This window comes from Mauremys reevesii, linkage group 27 (assembly GCF_016161935.1).
Source record: "Mauremys reevesii isolate NIE-2019 linkage group 27, ASM1616193v1, whole genome shotgun sequence".
Lineage (NCBI taxonomy): Eukaryota > Metazoa > Chordata > Testudines > Geoemydidae > Mauremys > Mauremys reevesii.
This window is the reverse complement of record NC_052649.1, coordinates 214,323-235,097: the sequence shown is the minus strand read 5'-3', so window position 1 is coordinate 235,097 and position 20,775 is coordinate 214,323. Positions and strand designations below refer to the sequence as shown.

The window sequence follows — 20,775 nt, the reverse complement described above, 5'->3', positions numbered from 1 at the left end:
CTGTAGTTCAGGTCGGTTAGCACTGGATAGAGACACTTTCACTTAGCAAGGGACTAAGAACTTTCTTCTTTCTAAAAGAAAAACGGATGGAACCCTTGAAAGGGGTCAGAGTTCTAGGATTGGGAAAGGGAGGGGCTGACATTTAAAAGGGTCAGATCACGATCCCCTCTCCAGGGGTGTCAATCCAGATGAACTCCACTAAGCCAGAGTCTCATTGACACTACGGTCACCTGCAGGGCCGGCTCCAGCCTTTTTGCCGCCCCAAGCGGCGAAGCAAAAAAAAAAAAAAGATAAAGCTGCGATCGGCGGCAGCTCTACCGCGCTGCATAATTCGGTGGCAGCAGCAATTCGGCGGCGGGTCCTTCCCTCTGAGAGGGACTGAGGGACCCGCCACTGCAGACCAGGACATGTCGCCCTTTTCCATTGGCCGCCCCAAGCACAGGCTTCCTTCGCTGTGCCTGGAGCTGGCCCTGGTCACTGGGAATCAGTCAGTCGGTCCTCTGGTGGCAGTGGCATGACCTAGCTTTACCGCAGCGTAAGCGGGAGCAGAATCTGGGCCCAGGGTTTATTTTAAGCAGATGTATTGTCCCTGTCGCCTGTTGTGCGCACATCACACCACTGGGTTTTGGCAAGCACAATGCACAACCAGGATTTCAAATCCTCACCGTCAATTACGCTGATTTCAGGGTGACCCCCGCAAAGAGCACAGAGTGAGTTTCAAAAGACCAACCATCAACAGTAGCATGTGTCAGCACCTCCTGCAGCTCCTCATTGGTTAAATGGACCCCCATGCTGTCCAGGATGGAGTCCAGGTTCTGGAGATCCACCGTATCCCCTAGGATAGGTGGGGAAGATTTAATCATTGGGGAGCTTTGCCAGAGTAATAATGGAGTACGGCCCTCAGGGGCTGGGGCTCGGCTGTGCCTTTAAATGACTCTTCCCAAAGATGGAACCATGCAGGGGTACTGGTTCTGAGCTGTCTTAGGAGCACATCCCTCAATGTGCTGAATGTCCTCAGCTCCCAACAAGTGCCCAGGGGATAATGGCTTCTCCAGGGAGGCTGCCATTCGGGCCTGGATTTTCAAATGTACCCAAGGGAGTTAGATGCCGATGCCCATCGACTCCCAGGTCGAACCCTAACTCCTTTAGGTCCCTTTGAAAATCCCAGCGTGTGTGAATCTTTGTGCCACCGGGCACATGGGTCTCAGTACTGAGGCAACATTTCCGGCCAATCATAAAGCAGGAATCCAGTGCCCCCCCACACGCGTGGAATGTCATGCTGACGGGCGCAGTGATTGTTCCATTGACATGCGGCTTTGTCCACCCGCCCCGTCCTTAGCCGCTCGGGTTGCAGTAGCCCTGACTTACTTTCACACTGGGAAGGCCGCCGGGTGCCCATCACGCTCTCCATAAAGTGTTTCAGCTCCACCTTTCCGTCGGCTGCAAGACGAAAGGCAGATCAGAGACAGACGGCAAGATAGAGGCTACGTCTGCCCCTGGCACTCGGGGGCGTGATTCCCTGCTGGAGGAGACAGACTCATGCCAGCTAGTGTGCTAAAAACTGGGTGTGACCACAGCGGCACAACCAGCTAGCGCCCTGAGTATGTGCCTGTCCGAGACCCCAGGCTGGTACTCTGGGTCACTAGCTCCTCCCACCCCTTGTGCTGCCACGGCTACACTCTATTTTTAGCACTAGTGAGAGTATTTCTCACACATCCCATGAGAGCTAGTGTATTTCTCTTCCAACCAGGAATCAACCCCCCAGCTCCAAGGGCCGACATGCCCACAGGCTGTGGCCTATTTACACTGCTCTGGCAGCATAAGGAAAGCTTTAAAGTGAGTGTAAATATAATTCACATTCACTTCGGGGCCTCTTTGCACTGGCTTTGCGTGTCCCAGACGGTCCAAAGGCCAGATCCAAGGCCTGGTGACGTCCATGGGAATCTTTGCAATGGGAATCTTTGTTGACAAAGGACTTGGGCCCGTTTCTGAACTCAGACAAGGATAAATCAGGAGTAACTCCACTGCAGTCAGTGCAGGAAGGATCTGCCCCAGTGTCAGTGAGGGGCAGCTCATACCCATGGTGTATTTAGTACTAAACCCCATGAAAATGTGCAAAGGGCAATGGGGATTTCCCCAAGATTTGTTGGGCATTTCCCCCTTGATCGTTCCACCGGGCAGCGAGGTGGGGCTGGGAAAGGGGGGGGAGTTCTCTGCGTCTCGACGCAGGGGGGGCTAGTGATTTATTCACACTGCTGTCCCTCCATATTAAAAAGCAGGAAATGTGTCAACAAAACGTACTTGGAGAAGAGGAATTCCCTTGTAGGAACACAGGAAAGGGACTAAAAGCGAACAATCCCAGAGGGGATCATTCCCCAGACCGTGGAGGGTTTGAGCTGAAATGGATCAGCTATCCCTTGGGCAGACTGACGCCAGCCCTGACACGTGCATGCGTGTGCATACGCCCTGTACAAACGTGTGTGCACTTCTCAGAACACTCGTGCACACGTGCAACCCTGGAATCTGGGCCTGCAGCAGAGGCAAGCCCTGGGCAACCAAGCTCCAAAGCCCAGCAGCAGCAGCTCGACAGCGGCTCCAAAGCCTTTGCGGAGGATTGTGATCGCTCCTGCTCCTGCCGTGGGCCCATCGCGTTGGTGGAGAATCCGTTCTGTGGTCCGTGCGGGTCTTGGAGAGTCTGGAGTCCAGCAGCCGGGTCACATCAGTCCACCCCAGTGTTGGCTGGGTCTAGAGAGTGCAGTTAGCTACACTGCCGGCTGCGTTCCGCAAGCTACACTATTAAACCAGCCGTCCGGGGAATCTGACTTTCGAACGATACACTGCGTCTGTGTGGTTTATTGCAGCAGCTCCTAATCTGCTGGGACACATCATCCAGGTGACCCGGTCCTGCTCCTCAGCACCGATTCCTGACGACTGACTCCTGTCCCAAGCACTAAGCCCGACTGCCCAAGTCCCGGTCGCTGACAATCTGCGCGCGCACACCCCTCCCGTCCCAGCTCCAGCAGAGACGCCACTGAAGAACATAGGCGGCGAGTTATATGGGCCCATGGTGCCTGTGCTCCACCAATACTCAGGAACTTGGGCCTGGCTCCACCAATGTTTGAGTTTTTATTTTCAGAGCCATTTATAGGTACGGGACAGCTCTGCTTGGACCCGTTTTGGGCACCACCAAAAATTATACAAACCTGGCGCCCATGCAAGAAGACAGAGGGACATGCCACATTACTCACCACCACGAGTAACACCCCCCAGCGCCTTCTGAAACTCCTCAGCAGTTAAATGGATCCCCATGTTGGCTAGAATGGAGTCCAGGTTATCGACATCAACCTTTTCCCCTTTGGATGGGGGGAGGAAAGAATGCATAACATGGTGTCATGTCTCTAAGGAAGACGTCATTCTGTGCACCGGTTCAGGACAGTAAACGCTGGCAGCGTATCCATCTGACTCTAGGAGGGAATTCCAGGGGCTCGGAAGGCCTTTATCCAGCACAGAGTTAGCCAGGTCACTGAATGCTCCTATTCTGACGTGAGATTTTTTTTTTATGGCTGCATAAAGTCAGGACTAGAGAGGTGCAAAACATAACAGATCCAAGGGCTGGCGTACGCACAGTCTGTGCACTGATGTAGCAAAGTCAGCTTCTAACCTGATGCAACTCCTGTGTGTGGACGCTCTTATTTCGGATTAAGAGAGCTATACGGAAACAGGGCACGAGCCAGGAAAAAAATACCCACTTAAGCCAACAGTGTAAGGCTCCCAGATGGATTTCAGAGCGTCCACACAAGGGGGGGCTGCACTGATTTAACTGAATCAGTTTCCAAACTGGTTAACTCAGTGCATGAAGTGTGTGTAGACGAGACCGAAGGCCGCTTTCCACCTTTTTGCTGGTGGTGTAAAAGGACATCCAGGTGGGTGTTCATTTCATTTACACTCATTTCAAGGCCCCTCTGCCCTACCAGAGTGGTGTAAAACCACCTCAGTGTAAACAGGAATCAAGCCCAAAGGGTCCCACCAATGATGCCAACGGGAGTGGCGGGCACTCAGCATTCCTGACTCGGAGTGCTCTGGTCCTCGTCCAGCTGAGGCCTCGTCCTGTCCCTTGCCCATAGAGGCGATGGCTGAGGTTTTCAGTGCTGCCATGCACTGCAATGGGAGCTGGGCCTCTAAATCCCTTAGGCTGCTTTGAAAAATCTCAGCTGATGATCCTATGAAGCTTCCCTGGACCAGAGCTCCCTGGTCCGTGGTTAGTGACTGTACGACTGGCCCTGACATGCCCAGAGCTCACAGACTGAAATAATCAGGGCAGAGGGACTGCACAGCTCTGGCAGGACCTCGATTTTAGTTCTGGTCAGAAAATCAGCACCTCCAGCAACCGTTTAACACCACTGCAGGGAAGCATCTACCACGGGGACGCGTGCAGTACAAAAGCTGAGATCCACGGGAGAATGACACCGTGGCTGGGATGATTTAGTTGGGGATTGGTCCTGCTTTGAGCAGGGGGTTGGACTAGATGATCTCCTGAGGTCCCTTCCAACCCTGATATTCTATGATATTCATCTCTTCCTAACCCTGTGCCCAGACATGAGGACAGGCCTGTCTTTGGGTGTGTCTACACTGCAATTAGGGGGATGATTGCAGCATGGTTAGACATACCGGCGCTAGCTTTACCTGCATTCATGCCTAAAACCAGCAGCTTAAATACAACAGCAAGGGCTTCAGCACCCTGGATGCACTTGTAGGCCCTGGCTGAAGCCTAGACTGCTGCCTCTACACTGCTATTTTTAAGCCATGCTAGTTTGGGTGTGTTTACCGGGGCGGCAACCACCCTTCGGACTGCAGTGTAGACATACCCTTAAGAGTGCAGCCCAGTCAATCTTTGCACCATCAATCAGTCCAGTGACTCAAAACTCTTCAGCAAATGGAATTATACCACGGTCTCCAGCTATGTACAGAGAAAAGACACAGGAGGCTGCATGCTGTGTAATTGTCTTACACACACCCAGAGAAAGGCAATGAAAACTGAACAACATTTGACACTTTCTGGTCATCATCCGCCATCCATCTTCGTTAGACAGTCGTCACTCACCTTCGGCTTCGGACAATCGCTGGACACTCTTCATGAATTCACTCAAATTCACCTTCCCCTCCGCTGCAGGGGAGAAGAGGCAGAACAGGAGAGCTGGTTGGCACATTCGCAAGGAAGAGTTTTCCCAATGGAAAAGGCACTTTGGTCAAAATCAAAACAGTCCACCGGAACATGTCAATTTCAAGGACATTTTCCACTGGAAACCGTCTAAGTGAATAATTCTGACTCTCTCATTTTGTTTCGATAACGTCAAAACATTTCATAGCAATACGGTAAAGCCATTTGCTTCGACTTTATCATTTCAATTCATTTTGTTTAGACTTTTTATTATAGTAAATATTCATTTAATTGTATATATAATATTAAATATAATAAAATACAGTATATATATGTTTTGACATAGAAAAATGGATATTTTTACCGTATCAAAACCAAAACATTTTCACATTGTCAAAACCTAGTGATTTGTCATTAGAGAAACAAAATCTTCCAGCGTTTCTGAATAGAATTCATTCGGATTTTCAGTTCTGCAACAAATTTCAACTTTTCGTTCCAGTTTGGAACAAACCCACGTTTTTGAAATGCTGGAATTTCCTGCCGAATGCAAAAATTTGGCCTAAATTTGTGCAAATAATGAAAGCGACTGTGCCCAATTCTCCTTTGCAAAGTGGCTATATGTCATTCTGGTAGCATTTCACACCCAATTTGCACTGGTGTGAATGGCTACACGTGGTGAAATGCAAGGGATGGTTGGGCCCAGCGAAATTACCATTAGATATTTGAACTTCATGTGGTACAGAATTTTCTCCTCTCTTTCCCCTCCATCCCGCGGCTGAGCGGGAGGGAAAAGGAAATGAGAGGCGGGGTGGGGGGAAGGCTCCTCTGAGCCCTACAAGTGGCTGTAATGGATTGATCTGCATTTCCAGATGACATCCTGGAAGATGGGCATTCTGGGCTGGACTGGCACAAGAGTCCTGCGGGTTAAACACGCCAAGGACAAATCCTGCTATGCAGCCACCCTATTTACTGTAGCCTAGTAGGTGGCGAGAAGCCTGATGTTGCTAAGTGATGAGGATCATGCACCAGCCTGCGTGTTCTCAGACACACCCACTCCTGCCCTCCGCCCATTTACCCTGTGCCCTTGTGAGGGAAGGAGCCTGCAGGAGGCTTGAGAACCACTCAAGTGCAGAGGATACGAGTGCCTAGCACGTGTAAAGGGAAATCTGGCTGACGGTGCCACAGGAATGGGGTGAGAGTGCACTTGGTCTGCACTAGCAAGGGGAAGCAGATCCCTTTCTACGGATGTACCCAACTCCCTCTCTTGGGACGAGCATCGGGGTGTCTCCAGAGAGATCTGTAATGCTCACCGTCTATTTCCGTGTGCTTCAGCGCCTCCTGGAGCTCCTCTTCAGTTAAAAAGATTCCCATGTTGCCCAGAATGGAGTCCAGGTGACTCGTAGCAACCCTGTCCCCTTGGACGGAGAGAGACAAAGAATTAAAAGCTGAAATCCTAGCGAGGTTTCACAGGGCTGGAGAACATTGACCTGACACTGGACAGAAGGGTATATCCACTCTGCAAGCAGCACATGTAGACAGATCCATGCTAGCTCTGATCTAGCTAGTGCGAATAACAATAACCGCGAAGCTGCAGCCACGTGGGCTGTCCGAGCCCAGCCAGGATGCTGGGTATGTACTTGAGTGACTAGCCCGAACTGCCGCGGCTTCACTGCTATTGTTACTGGGGCGAGAAAGATCAGAGCTAGCCTTGGGTGGGTCTGCATGTGCTGCAGTCACACCTCTGACTCCAGTGTAGCCAGACAGCGACTGGATCTGCTCGTTGTGTTGCTCAGTAAATGTATTAGCAACGGGCCTAATAAATAAACTCTCTTGGCCAGTTTTGTCCCTGGGCTTCCCTCAAAGCAGCAGAGAATTTGGGTGAAATCCTTCCAGGTGCAGAGGGCCTGGACACTACTCACGTCCTACGTGGAGAGTTCAAGTAGGACGTACGTGTTGCTCAGACCGTGTGCTGGGCACCGGGATAGGTTTCACATTCGGGGCACCCAGGAAATGAAAAAACCCTCCTTTCTTGATGGTTAGATGGTCACTAGTGACAACTGAAATGTTCAATTTAAAAGCATAACGCCTCCACTACTTGAGCTGAAGGACACATGATTTTTGGGGGAGGGATAGCTTAGTGCGCATTGGCCTGCTAAATGCAGGGTTTGTGGGCTCAATCCTTGACGGGCTGTTTGGGGATCTGGAGCAAAAAAAAAAATAGTTGGGGATTGGTCCTGCTTTGAGCAGGGGGTTGGACTAGATGACCTCCCGAGGGCCCCTGCTGCTACAGAAATGAGAGGCAGGCAGAGGTCTACCACATTTCATCCAACTTTATCACTAGGTCTTGACTTACTCTCAGCTTTGGAAGCCCTCCGTGTGCTGATCACGTTCTTCGTAAAGTCACTCACATTTACCTTCCCGTCTCCTGCAAAGAGAAAGTGCCAGCCAGGCAGAAAGAGACAGTGGTCTTAGTTTTCCATTGAAAAATGTCATTCTGTCAAAATCAAAACATTTTGTGGGAACAGGTCAATTTCAACAGAAGCTTGGACGGGAAAAAGTTGTCTTTCGTTTGGACAACGCTGAAACATTTTGTTTGACTTCTAGGGTAATAAAGTATGATTTTAAATCTTATTTTACAGTTTTCTATATTAGAGCTATGATGTTAATCTCATACGGCAGTAAAAATGAAATGAACCAAAACGAGAATGTTGAGATGAAACGTTTCAATGGGCCCCAACTGAGATTTTTCTTAATTTTCATTTTGTGGGAAACTTTAAAATTTCGGCTTCTTGGTCTGACTTTGAACACATTCTCCCCCCTCCCCCCACAAATCTTTGAGCTGACGGATTGTTTAGTCTACGGTTGTTTAGGTCTACGGAGAACACGGCGCTGTGGCAAGCTGCTCACCGTCCACAATGACGTGCTTCAGCACTTCTTGGAGCTCTTCCTGTGTTAAGTGCATCCCCATTTCGGCCAGAAGAGAGTCCAGGTCTCTGATATCAACCCTTTTCCCTGTGAGAGATGGCGAGAAATATATCAAACAGCAGCAAAATGCCTGACTTTTCATAGCATGTTGGGTGGACATTCGCCTGTTACTGCTCTGGCTTGTACTGCTCTGGGAAGAGGTTTGCTTGACATCGGCTTTAATCACCAAGAGTTTGGAAATAATATCACCCTGCATGTGGAGCCAAATCCTGCAGCCTCTCTCCAAAAAACATCTCCAATTGTCTGCAGGTGCATTGGCAGATTTTGGCTTTGCAATCATAACAGAAGGCACAAAACTACATGAAGGCAGCAATCAGGCCACGCAGTTAAAGGGACCAATGGAGTCACAGGGCCTGATTTTCATACACACTAGGGCTCCTTTACATTGTGTGTCTGGTTCCCCACTGCCCTGCATCTTGTGCTGTCATCTAGAGCCGTGCAAAGGTGGGGAAATGCTACCACATCAGCCTGGTAGCCGTTTCCTTCCACTTTGCACGGGTGTCTATGACCGTGTAAGGTGCAGGGCAGTACAGAACCAAGCCCTGTAACTTTAAGGTCCCTTTATGTTGCCAAAACGGCAGATTGCCAATGGTATGGGCAGGGCCGGCTCCAGGGTTTTTGCTGCCCCAAACGGTGAAAAAAAAAAAAGCCGTGATCGGTGGCAATTCGGCGGTAGCTCCACCGCGCCGCTTTCTTCTTCGGCGGCAGGTCCTTCCCTCCGAGAGGGACCGAGGGACCCGCCGCCGAAGAGCCTGACGTGCCACCCCTTCCCCTTGGCCGCCGCAAGCACCTGCTTGCTGGGCTGGTGCCTGGAGCCGGCCCTGGGTATGGGGCATGTTTCGTGTAAGCAAAACTCAAGCCCAAAAACTTAATTTAAAACCAATTTCAGAGCCACTGAGTTTGCAGGATGTCTCAGCTTGCTGCACTAGCTGTGGATATCAAGTCCTGGAATCTGCAGGGGTCTTCATGACCATTTCTTTGTGTGTCCTGGATAAAAGGTAGCTTTTTTGCCATGTCAGTTTCACCGAGACATTTCTAATCTCCATCATGTCAGGGGTCCAAGCAGCAGCAGCGGTTGTTCCAGTCAGATGGGCAGAGATAACGAACCCCAATGTCACCAAAGGGTTAAGGTTTAACTGACCGACCCCTGCAAAACTTCTTAGCTGATGCCACTTAAGCATACTCAGAAATGATTTTACAATCACGTATCGCTCACCCCCACACACCTAGCAAGGCTGATTAGTCCTCATTAAGGGCTGTTTACAGACAACATTTCAACTTCTTAACTTGTGTTGGTTTTACTACAGACTTAACTAAACCTGCTCAGTATTCATTTTAAAGGGAAGGCTCTACTTGCATTTTGCAGTCAGTCACTTTGCACTGGTATTACTTTCCACGTTTAAACATGGCTAAAAGGAGTTTGCTCAAACTTTCCAAAATATTCTCCCTGGGGGCTGAAAGTTTGAGAAAGCCATGACCAGGTGCAAACATGGGGCAAGAACGGAAAGTCTTTTGCCCCTGGGACTCCCACGCCTATCCAGCCGCCCCCCACTCTCCACCCCCTTACCATGCTGCTCAGAGCAGCAGGAGCTTGCAGCCCCACCGCCCAACTGGAGCCCAGTTCTGCTTTCATTTATAGCATACAAGTCTACTGCAGCCAGGGAAGTTGCAAGGTTTAAGTGAAAGCTGAATTCTGCTCACGGAGTGAGGAATACTATATTCAGATGCAACCAGAAGGGCATTGTAGACTGTTAGAATGTAATTTAGCCAGAGCATTTGGGTAATACTTCCAGAAAGTGCCATTTTTTAAAATGTTGTAAATCATCAGTGTTACAAGAGCTGTCTATAGAAAACGGTATCTTTATATAGAATCACAGGACTGGAAGGGACCTCGAGAGGTCATCTAGTCCAGTCCCCTGCATTCATGGCAGGACTAAGTATTATCTAGAGCATCCCTGACAGGTGTTTGTCTAACCTGCTCTTAAAATTCCCAATGATGAGTATCCACAACCTCCCCAGGCAATTTATTCCAGTGCTTAGCCACCCTGACAGTTAGGAAGTTTTTCCTAATGTCCAACCTAAACCTCCCTTGCTGCAATTTAAGTTCATTGCTTCTTGTCCTAGCCTCAGAGGTTAACGAGAACATTTTTTCTTCCTCCTCCTTGTAACAACCTTTTACATACTTGAAAACTGTTATGTCCCCTCTCGGTCTTCTTTTCTCCAGACTAAACAAACCCAGTTTTTTCAATCTTCCCTCATAGCTCATGTTTTCTAGACCTTTAATCATTTTTGTTGCTCTTCTCTGGACTCTCTCCAATTTGTCCACATCTTTCATGCAACATGGTGCCCAGAACTGGACACAATACTCCAGTTGAGGCCTAATCAGCTTGGACTAGAGCAGAAGAATTACTTCTCGTGTCTTGCTTACAACACTCCTGCTAATACATCCCAGAATAATTTTTGATTTTTTTGCAACAGTGTTACACTGTTGACTCATAGGTAGCTTGTGATCCACTATGACCCCAGATCCCTTTCTGCAGTGCTCCTTGCAAGGCAGTCATTTCCCATTTTGTAAAAGCAGCAAAGAATCCTGTGGCACCTTATAGACTAACAGACGTTTTGCAGCATGAGCTTTCGTGGGTGAATACCCACTTCGTCGAATGCAAGTAGTGGAAATTTCCAGGGGTAGGTATATATATGCAAGCAGGAAGCAAGCTTGAACTAACCTCGTTATCTCTATCAGGGAGGATGAGGCCCTGTTTCTCTGCTGAGCTTCAGTTCATCTGCAAATTTGACACCATCAGCTCAGGATTAAACAAAGACTGTGAATGGCTTGCCAATTACAGAACCAGTTTCTCCTCCCTTGGTTTTCACACCTCTACTGCTAGAACAGGGCCTCATCCTCCCTGATTGAACTAACCTCGTTATCTCTAGCTTGCTTCCTGCTTGCATATATATACCTGCCCCTGGAAATTTCCACTACTTGCATCCGACGAAGTGGGTATTCACCCACAAAAGCTCATGCTGAAAAACGTCTGTTAGTCTATAAGGTGCCACAGGATTCTTTGCTGCTTTTACAGATCCAGACTAACACGGCTACCCCTCTGATACTATTTCCCATTTTGTATGTGTGCAACTGATTGTTCCTTCCTAAATGGAGTATAGACAACCCATCCAACCCCTTCTGCTCCTTGTCCCCTGACTGCCCCTTCCTGGGACCCCCCGCCCCTAATCGCCCCCTGGGACCCCACCCCCTATCCAACTCCCCCACTCCCTGCCCCCTGACAGGCCTCCTGGGACTCCCACGCCTATCCAGCCACCCCCCACTCTCCACCCCCTTACCATGCTGCTCAGAGCAGCAGGAGCTCGCAGCCCCACTGCCCAACTGGAGCCAGCCACGCCACCGCGCTGCCCAGCATGAGCGGCGGGCCAGAGTGCGGGTGGCGCAGCAAGCTAAGGCGGGTGGTGGGGGAAGAGAGGAAGGGAGGGAGGATAGGAGAGGGGCCGGGGACTAGCCTTCCCGCCCGGGAGCTCAAGGACTGGGCAGGACGGTCCCACGGGCCGGATGTGGCCTGTGGGCCATAGTTTGCCCACCTCTGACTTATAGTCACTGAAAATCGCTCTTTTGTAGTCAATAAACTTATTTTCTGTTTTAATCCAAACCAGTGAGTGCTGGAGTGCTGGGGGAAAACCTCTGCTTGGTTTCCACAAGTGTGCATTGCTCTCTTCGCACTGAGGGAGAGGCGGACCGGGTATCAGACCCATATACTGGCCAGATTTGACCAGGGCAGGATGGTTCTGCTCTGGGGTCCTAGTCTGGGAAGCTGGTGGTTAGAAAGCCGGTGTGTAACTGCAGCTGGGTGGGTGGGTCCCTTCCTGTGTGAATGCTGGTGAAAGTGCAGGCTGGAGGGATTTACAGCTTGTCACTGAAGCATAGTGGGAGAGGGAGCCCAGGCTGGTGGGTCAGAGGGCTCAGTGGTTCCCCAGTTCCTGATGGCACCCCAGGGGGAACCCGTCACACTGATGTCTGGGTTTTTTGATCTGTGGAAAAGGTGGCAACCATAAGTGGAAGGAAGGAGCCGCCGCTGCCTCTGGGGCCAGGCGGCTTGTGTGGTGGCATGTGGCGTACAGGATTGGGGCCTTGCAGGAAGAGGCAGGGCAGGGGCCTTTGGGGGCCAGTTACCAGCCATTAGAAAGGTGGCAAGCCTAGTGCCGCCTCTGCTGAATCTTTGTGCCATCACGCAACTGATCCTCAGTCCATGGGCCTGATCCTATGAGACGTTGAGTGCCATCAGCTGCCAGTGAAGTCAAATGAAGTTAAGGGTGCCCGGCCCCTTGCAAGACTGGCCAGTACAGTGAGAATACACAATAAATACACCTGCCGCATGCTGTGTTTATCATGGCCCAGCCCTCTCTGACAGGAACTCCTCACTGCTCACCTTCACTGTGGGAAAATCGCCGGAGGGCTCTCACGCCCTGCAGAAATTTGCTCAGATACACCTTCCCGTCCGCTGTGCAAGAAAGAGAGTTCAGGGTTAAAAGAGAGGAGATACAGGCCCTGTGGCTGGCATTTTTAAACAAGTGCTTGTAAACGGCACATGGAGAACCAGTCACTTGTGCATGCAAATCAGGCATTTGCACCTGCATTTAGCCCTTGTCGCCAACAGATGATGCTTAAGAGAGGCAGACCCATTGCATGTGCCAATCAGAACACAAAGGAGAAGTGGGCGGGGCTGGGGGTGGGCCCATTGACATAATGCCTCTCATTGCACTTTGAGTATTGCTGGGAGTGGTTTCAGGAGGGGGATTACGGTGAAATACAACCTGCCGTCCACTAAATTTGAGCAAAGTCAGATTAAATCACTGACACTGTAGACCCATGTCTGCAGCCCCAGCTCCTGGAGTCACGTGATTACATTAGATTCAGCTTCATTAAAAAAGTATGAAAGGTTAAGCAAAAAACCTCGAAAACGTGACCCAAGTGTAACCGACGCAGTGAAGTCTGCCTGAGTCTGCAGAGAGCCTGAAACAACATCTCAGAAAGGTTTGAACTGCCCTAGACATCTCTCTGGTGGGGCTGTAGGGTGCAGGCCTGTATCATGGTGTGCCCAGGTGCTCAGATAGCCTTAACCGGCTCTAAACCCAAGGCGCAAGGCTGTGGGGGCTACACTCTTAACCCCAAGACTCGGCTTGTCAAGGAAAACGTCGTTTATTCTGGGACTCCAAACTTTTTCTCGAGAAGCTTCTTGCAGGCTGAGAACTCCCCAGGGCACAGCTACGGGCCGGCAGCAGCCCCCGCCTCCGCCCCCACTAGCCCTGCGGCAGAAGCTCACCCCCAGTGTCCTCCCCGACTCTTAAAGGGGCAGCTCCCATTTCTCTCACATCACTTTGTGTAGCTATTGACCAAACCAGCAAATACAACAGATATTCAAAGTTATTACTAACTATAAACAGGGTGGCCCTATTTCTCAACCCCCCATTCCTGTTCCAATCAGGGGGAATCCCCCGGCCTGTTGAGCTGCAGACTAGAATGGCCCATGAGTGCTTATTCCACGGCACCAATTGACTTACCTAAATTTCCAAGGGTCGGGCGCTGAGGACTGGAGAGGTGATTCCACCAGTTTACATTTTAGGGGGTTGTTTTAAATGGATCGCATATTATCTCTCAACAATCTTGTGTGTACACACACACACACACACACACACACACACACACACACACCCCCCCTACAGGAGCCCAGAATTTTTCACCCCAGTACATACCATCAATCCCCATGGAGCCATCCTCACTGCAGCTGCTGGCCTCACCTGCTGAGTCCACCCCACGCTCAGCCCCCACCTTCCAGCCTGGCCCACCCAGGTGCAGTCTCTCCCCATTCCTGAGAGGGACCACGGGCTGCTGGAGGTGGGATGAGGCCAGGCAGGCTCCCGGTGGGAACCCTGGCGCAGGAGCTGGGCCCACGGCGGCAGTGAGGAGCGGCAATAGTGGGTGCCCCACAGACCCCGCAGGTTTGGCCCCACTGCCCCTCCATCATGAGCAAAACTGAGCGAGCGGCATTGTGACATGGTGCACGGGGGCCACGGCGCCACTCAGGTTTGGCCTTGCAGCTCCTCCGTCATGATGGAGGGGCCCTGGGGAAGCCAGAACTGCTCTTCTTTACGTCCGGCTGCCGGCTCCCCTGCAGGAGTCTGCATTGCACCAAAATACACAGAGTGTTTCCAACGCTCACCATCAACCGTAACGTGCCTCAGGGCTTCCTGCAGCTCCTCGTTCGTCAGGTAGATCCCCATGTTGTCCAGAATGGAGTCCAGGTCCCGGACATCAACCCTGTCCTCTTGGATAGGTGAAGGAAAGAAATAGCGTCTGTGAATATCACCATGGGGTCAGAAGGGGCCGCAAGGGTCATCTCCTCTAACTCCCTACCACGATGCAGGATTTGTCCTGAAACCTTGGCTAGAAAACAGAGTTCTCTCTTCTGAAACGCCGCCTCACACAGGCTGCCTGGGATGGGTCTGTCCTTTTCGGCGCATTGGGCCGTTTTGCACTGCCCTATGAAGGTGCTGGATTTAATCCAAAGCGCCTGATTATGACCTCGAGTACCTGGTGTCGACAGGAGTAACGCTACAGGTGTCTATGGAGTGACACCGGCATAAGCAAGGGGAGAATTGGGCCCAAAAACGTCTCTCCAAATAAAATCGGTTGGATTTTGCTGCTGGCCCTGAAGCCATCTGACAGCCTGGCCATGTGCAGAGAAGTGGCTTTGTTTGTGTAACAGGGCTGCCCCTTTAAGAGCAGGGTAGGCTGGGTAAACAGCAAGAGAATTGGCAGAGGTCAAGTAAAGTGGGGTAGACTCTGCAGAAGGAAATGCCTGCGAGCCTGGCACTCGGGGAACTGGCGGGAAGAGATCGAGTGGGCCAGATGTTCTCTTCTGTCGTGGCTAGTGAGATGGGATTGGGCCTGGGAGCCCTTGAGTCTGTACAATTTTTAATGCTCTGAGCTCAGGGATCCAGACCAGCCTGCGTCGCACCAGTGAAGTCAAAGCAGGAGGAGAGTCAGTATTATCCAGCAGTTGGACAGCGAACTGGGACTCAGGAGACCCGGGTTCTGTTCCGTGCCCTCTCTGCACCCCTGTTTCTCCTGCACCCTTTGTCTGTTCAGACACTTTGCTGGCAGGGACCGTTTCTCGCTGTGTCTGGACGGCCCCCGAACTCTAAGGCAGCCCTGATCATGACTGCAGCCTCCGGGTAACACAAATCAATACATAAGCTTGAAGAAACACAGCTCCAACGCTGAGAGCACCACTTGAAATGCAGAGATGGGGCTTCCACCCTCTATCAGCTTCCACCCTCCAGTCCCACTGCTTGGAAAATTTCTGAACGTGTCAAAATGTCAACAGACGGCCTAACAAAATCCGACATCCTCCTTTTGTTGAACTTGTTCACCCTGTTTTTCAACCAGCTCTAGCAGCTGTCCCGAAAATGCCCAAACTTTGATGAAAAACAAAAGCAAACAAACCAACAAAAGCGGGGGAAGGGAATTTCCCCCTGAAATGTGGTTTTCCAGCAGCTCTGTTTGCAATCAAGTTTCTGCCGAGTCTTTTGCTTTTTACACCACAACAGATTCATAGATTGGCCAGAAGGGAGTGCTGTGATCATGTAGCCTGCTCCCTGTAGAACACAGGCCAGAGGATAGCTCCTGGAGCTCCAATACCACGAAGAAACCACAAAAGCATTGTTGGGTCTATAATAACTGTGTTTCCTAACCACACACAAACATACAAGGCTTAGCTACACACATCCTGCTGTCCTCGTAGCATCACAGCACACAGGGAGCGCCACTAGAGGGCTCCCCATCTATTTTTCCTTATTCCTGTACACGAAACTAGAGCCCTGTGCCAGACTATTTTTTTAATCCTGCCTCGCAATACCCACTCCCACCTGCTCCTGCATTGTTTCTTGCATTTGTAACCCGCTCACACCTTAGATCCCGCAAATCCTGCATGAGAGACAGATTCCCCCCGTGCTCATTAGAAAAAAAAAAGAAAAAAATATATAAATAAAAACGGAATTCAGACACAAAAAAGGAAAAGAAAAAAAATATATAAACAGAATTCAGACAATTTTTACCACTAAAAAAATAAAACAAATTTTGCTCAAACCACGTTAAAAAAATACTTTAACTCCTGTTAGAACAGACATCAAATCTCTTTCTATTCCTCACTTAAATTTAAGTATTAAAACCTTTATTTTAAAAAACGGGTCAGTCCTGGGGCCGGTTTTGTTCAATATCTTCATTAATGATCTGGAAGATGGCGTGGACTGCACCCTCAGCAAGTTTGCAGATGACACTAAACTGGGAGGAGTGGTAGATACGCTTGAGGGTAGGGATAGGATACAGAGGGACCTAGACAAATTAGAGGATTGGGCCAAAAGAAACCTGATGAGGTTCAACAAGGACAAGTGCAGGGTCCTGCACTTAGGACGGAAGAATCCCATTCACTGCTACAGACTAGGGACTGAATGGCTGGGCAGCAGTTCTGCAGAAAAGGACCTAGGGGTTACAGTGGACGAGAAGCTGGATATGAGTTGACAGTGTGCCCTTGTTGCCAAGAAGGCTAATGGCATTTTGGACTGTAGAAGCAGGGGCATTGCCAGCAAATCCAGGGATGTGATTATTCCCCTCTATTCGACATTGGTGAGGCCTCATATGTAGTACTGTGTCCAGTTTTGGGCCACACACTACAAGAAGGATGTGGACAAATTGGAAAGAGTCCAGCAGAAGGCAACAAAAATGATTAGGGGGCTGGAGCACATGACTTATGAGGAGAAGCTGAGGGAACTGAGATTGTTTAGTCTGCAGAAGAGAAGAATGAGGGGGGATTTGATAGCTGCTTTCAACTACCTGAAAGGGAGTTCCAAAGAGGATGGATCTAGACTGTTCTCAGTGGTAGCAGATGACAGAACAAGGAGTAATGGTCTCAAGTTGCAGTGGTGAGGTTTAGGTTGGATATTAGGAAAATCTTTTTCACTAGGAGGGTGGTGAAGCACTGGAATGGGTTCCCTAGGGAGGTGGTGGAATCTCCTTCCTTGCAGGTTTTTAAGGCCCAGCTTGACAAAGCCCTGGCTGGGATGATTTAGTTGGGGACTGGTCCTGCTTTGAGCAGGGGGTTGGACTAGATACCTCCTGAGGTCCCTTCCAACCCTGATATTCTATAAAAAGAAAAACTTGCTTTACGTTGCTGAAATTCTGTTTAGGTCAAACTGCCGAGAAATTTAGTGTTTTCCCACAAATTCCCACAGGCTGTTTTTTTTGGTCCACCCAACAAAGTATGTTTTACTCGCTCCTGCTATTATGGCAGCGGGTCCTGTGGGATCCCAGTCCCACTGTAGGGCTCCACTGTACACTACAGTTTCCACTTACTTTCAGCTTGGGAAAATCGCCGGGTCTTGGTCAAACCGGTCATGAAATCTTTCAAATTCACCTTCCCACCTTCTGCAATGAGATGATCCGGGTCAGGGAAAAGGAAAAAACGATGAACAGATACGAAGTCAAAAAGGAGGGCGGGGGAGGGTTCAAAGCTGCCAAAAGGGTTTTGGATGGAAAATTCCAGCCAAATTATTGAAAGTCCTAAAACCGTTGGACCAAATTCATCCCTGCGGTATCTTCATTGACCTTCACAGCATTACACCAGGGACGAGTTTAGCCCCTGAACGCTAACAGAGAGACAGATATCGTGAATATTAAGGGCTGGATTCACCATTGCATTACGCTGGTTTTACACCAGGATAGGTCCGTTGTGATGAATGGAGTTGTGCCCACATCACCTTGGAGTAACGCAATGGTGGATCAGTTCTTTAGCATTCAAATGTTCTCTGGGTTCCCCCCAGCCTGGAGCTCGGAGGGGCTGAGATATGGGAGGGCCTTTCTCCACATCCAAAGCCCAGATTTGACCCTGAAGAAGACAAGGCCTCCCCCTGATGTGTCTGCATGTCTGTTAAAATACTCAAGCCAGGGACATGACAACTGTGTCACATAGACTGATAATTGCAGACTTTATCTGACCACCAGAACGACTGGCATGAGGTCAAAGGTTGACGATCAGAGAAGGGATTTTGCTCATGACAGCACAGGAGTTGGTTTTAAATGGAATGAGTAGCCCCTGCAAGCCCTAACCCTACCCCAGGTATTGTCACAAGTGCACAAACAGCACCTCCCCCTCCCTGACAAAAAGTACAGGCCTCATCAAAGAACAGGAGGCAGTTTGAAATGCTCACCCTCACAGGTAACGTGCTTCAGCGCCTTCTGAATCTCCTCCGGGGTTAAATGAATCCCCATGTTGCGCATGATGGATTCCAGGTGATGAACGTCCACTGTGTCCTCTTTGATCACGCCAATGGCTTTCACGGCCCCTTCCATCTCTGCAAGCATGAAGAGAAGGTGTTGTGAGGCCTCCCGTCGGCAGAGTCAGCCAACTCCCGACAGGGGAGAGGAGGGGATTGGTCGGGAATGCTGCTTGGAGAAGAAGAAAATGTGACTCTAGTTCTTAGCTTCCAAAGAGAACTCAGTGGGAACTCTTAGCAGCACCGAAAGCTAGAGGTCTGATCCAAAGCCCATCCAAGGCAATGGAAATACTTCCAGATGGACATTGGTACAGGCCCTGGAAGCAGACCTGTCTACTTAAGTAACCGGAGTTCTGTCTCCTTTAGAGATGTCCCTGATGGAGACAGCCACATCCTGCATGGAGTTTGTTTATGGCCCATTTTCAGCCCTTTGTTTCCTCTCTCTGTAACCCTGTCTGCCCTCCCTGAAGGAGGAGTGGGGTGGTGAATAGATGGGTGAACTCTGGGATGTAGGAAAGCTTAGAGTAACTCAGCTCAATGGTAATATCCTGCTTTTCTCCTTCAGTAAATCTCTCTTCTCTGGGTCCCCTTCTCGCGGAGAATGGGAAGAAGTGTCACAATGGGAAATGAGTTAAGGCCACCCTGCCTAATCAGAACATCCTGCTAGGTTGCAGGTCCGTCCTAGCTGGTAGGTCTGGGTAATAATCTTTGCACAAAAAGGAGTCCCATGAAACAGCTCCGCCATGGGCAGCTGGACACATGCTGCTGGACAGAGAGTTAAGAAAGGCCCAGCACCAAGACCTTCCTGGCTCTGATTGCTGTTATAATCTGCTGGTGGCAGTCAGGCACTGGGTGTGTCTGCCTACACTGGATGTTTGCAACGTGCTTCTGTGGGAGAGCGGAATTCGCCACAGGGTCAAATGCAAGCTATGGGAGAAAAGAGCTAGACAAAACTAGGAATGAGACAGGATGCTCTGTATTTTCCCTCCCTGGTGCTAAGCCCCGGTTGGAAGATCACAGTATCGACTGTTCTAAGAGCATGGAACTGTCAGACAAGGGATTCTTGTGTTTCATGTCCTAAGCGCTTTGTCAGTCATGAAGCAAATACCATTTACCAGGAAGCCTCAGCTGCGTTGTGCCACCAACGGGCCATAAACCAGCTGCACTGGCCACTTGAGGATCTACTGGGTACAGGAATCCTTGAATGGTCTCTCATCTGGCTCCAAATGCTACAGAAATGATAGCTGGGCATGCCAAAGAGACGCCTAAAATGCCATAGAGAACTGTGGTACCCTTGCAAACACAGCCGGAATTCCACGATGCAAAGCATCTTCCATCCATCTCTGCATGGCCTCAGCTCCTCACTCACCTAGGGTTCTGGAGAAACGTTTGGTGCTGGTCAAACCCTTCAGAAATTCTTTAAAATTCACCTTCCCGTCTCCTGCAAGATAACGTGCAGGTCAGATGTAGAGAGGAGGCAGAACGGCAGAGTGCCCAGCTGTGCCATCGGTTACAGGGGTGGGAAAACAGAGGCGAAGGGAAGGGAAGGTCATTCCCTGAAGCACTGACTGACTTTGTGGGATTGCTGCCATCTGAGCCAAGACACCTGGGATTGAACCAGCCCAGATACCTCCAGAGTGAAGTCTCCGCTATTACAGCATGAGCTAGAGAGCCATAAAGCCCTAGCTGGGGCTGTGACAGACTCAGATCCTCTGTGGATCAGCAACGGAGAAGATCCTGGGAGACATGCTCACCAGTGGGTTACACTCGGAGGGACTCAGCTCTTAGCGCCCCCCCTCCCCCTCAAAGTGCTGAGCTGGTAGGAGCCCTGGGCATTTAGCACCTCTGAAGCACAGGCCCAAACTGTCTCAAGGCAGGTGCCCGCAGCCCAAAATCACTGGCCACCTTTGAAAGCATGGGCAAGGCACAGGCAGCCAAGGTCCCGTGCTCTGGCAAGGTCAGAACAGGCTGGAGCGCCGTAGATTTCAGTGGGAGTTGCATGCACATTCATCGCAGCAGCACTGGACCCTAGGAACCAGGGCTCAATTCTCCACTGAGTCTGGGCACAGCGCGGGCACAGAGGGGCGGGCGATAGGTCTAGTGGGGCTCCCTGGTTCTCAGCCATCCACTGCTCCCTTTGATCCCTGGACACACCCCTCCCAGGCCACCTATATTGCTGGAGTGAGGGAGAGTCTGGGGCAGGAAGCAGCGATGGAGCGTGTGCAAGAGGGGGCTACACTGCCTCTGCCAGCTGTGTGCCATCACAGAGTCACCCCGCGGGGGGGGGATTC

General features: G+C 50.4%; 1 protein-coding gene across 4 annotated transcripts in view; it reads right to left on the bottom strand.

The window, feature by feature from the left end:
• EFCAB3 (EF-hand calcium binding domain 3) overlaps window positions 1-20,775 on the bottom strand; it is a 69,290-nt gene that overhangs the window by 35,000 nt on the left and 13,515 nt on the right. For 3 of the 4 annotated variants that reach the window (XM_039517039.1, XM_039517036.1, XM_039517037.1), the window contains exons 11-22: window positions 19,854-19,925; window positions 18,419-18,562; window positions 17,565-17,636; window positions 14,374-14,478; window positions 12,583-12,654; window positions 8,066-8,170; window positions 7,512-7,583; window positions 6,469-6,573; window positions 5,102-5,164; window positions 3,249-3,353; window positions 1,369-1,440; window positions 731-835 (exon numbers count right to left, since the gene is read on the bottom strand). In XM_039517039.1, coding sequence (XP_039372973.1) covers window positions 731-835; window positions 1,369-1,440; window positions 3,249-3,353; window positions 5,102-5,164; window positions 6,469-6,573; window positions 7,512-7,583; window positions 8,066-8,170; window positions 12,583-12,654; window positions 14,374-14,478; window positions 17,565-17,636; window positions 18,419-18,562; window positions 19,854-19,925 — 1,092 coding nt within the window. The remainder of the gene's footprint in view (window positions 1-730; window positions 836-1,368; window positions 1,441-3,248; window positions 3,354-5,101; window positions 5,165-6,468; window positions 6,574-7,511; window positions 7,584-8,065; window positions 8,171-12,582; window positions 12,655-14,373; window positions 14,479-17,564; window positions 17,637-18,418; window positions 18,563-19,853; window positions 19,926-20,775) is intronic. The other variant, XM_039517038.1, reaches the window with a different exon arrangement.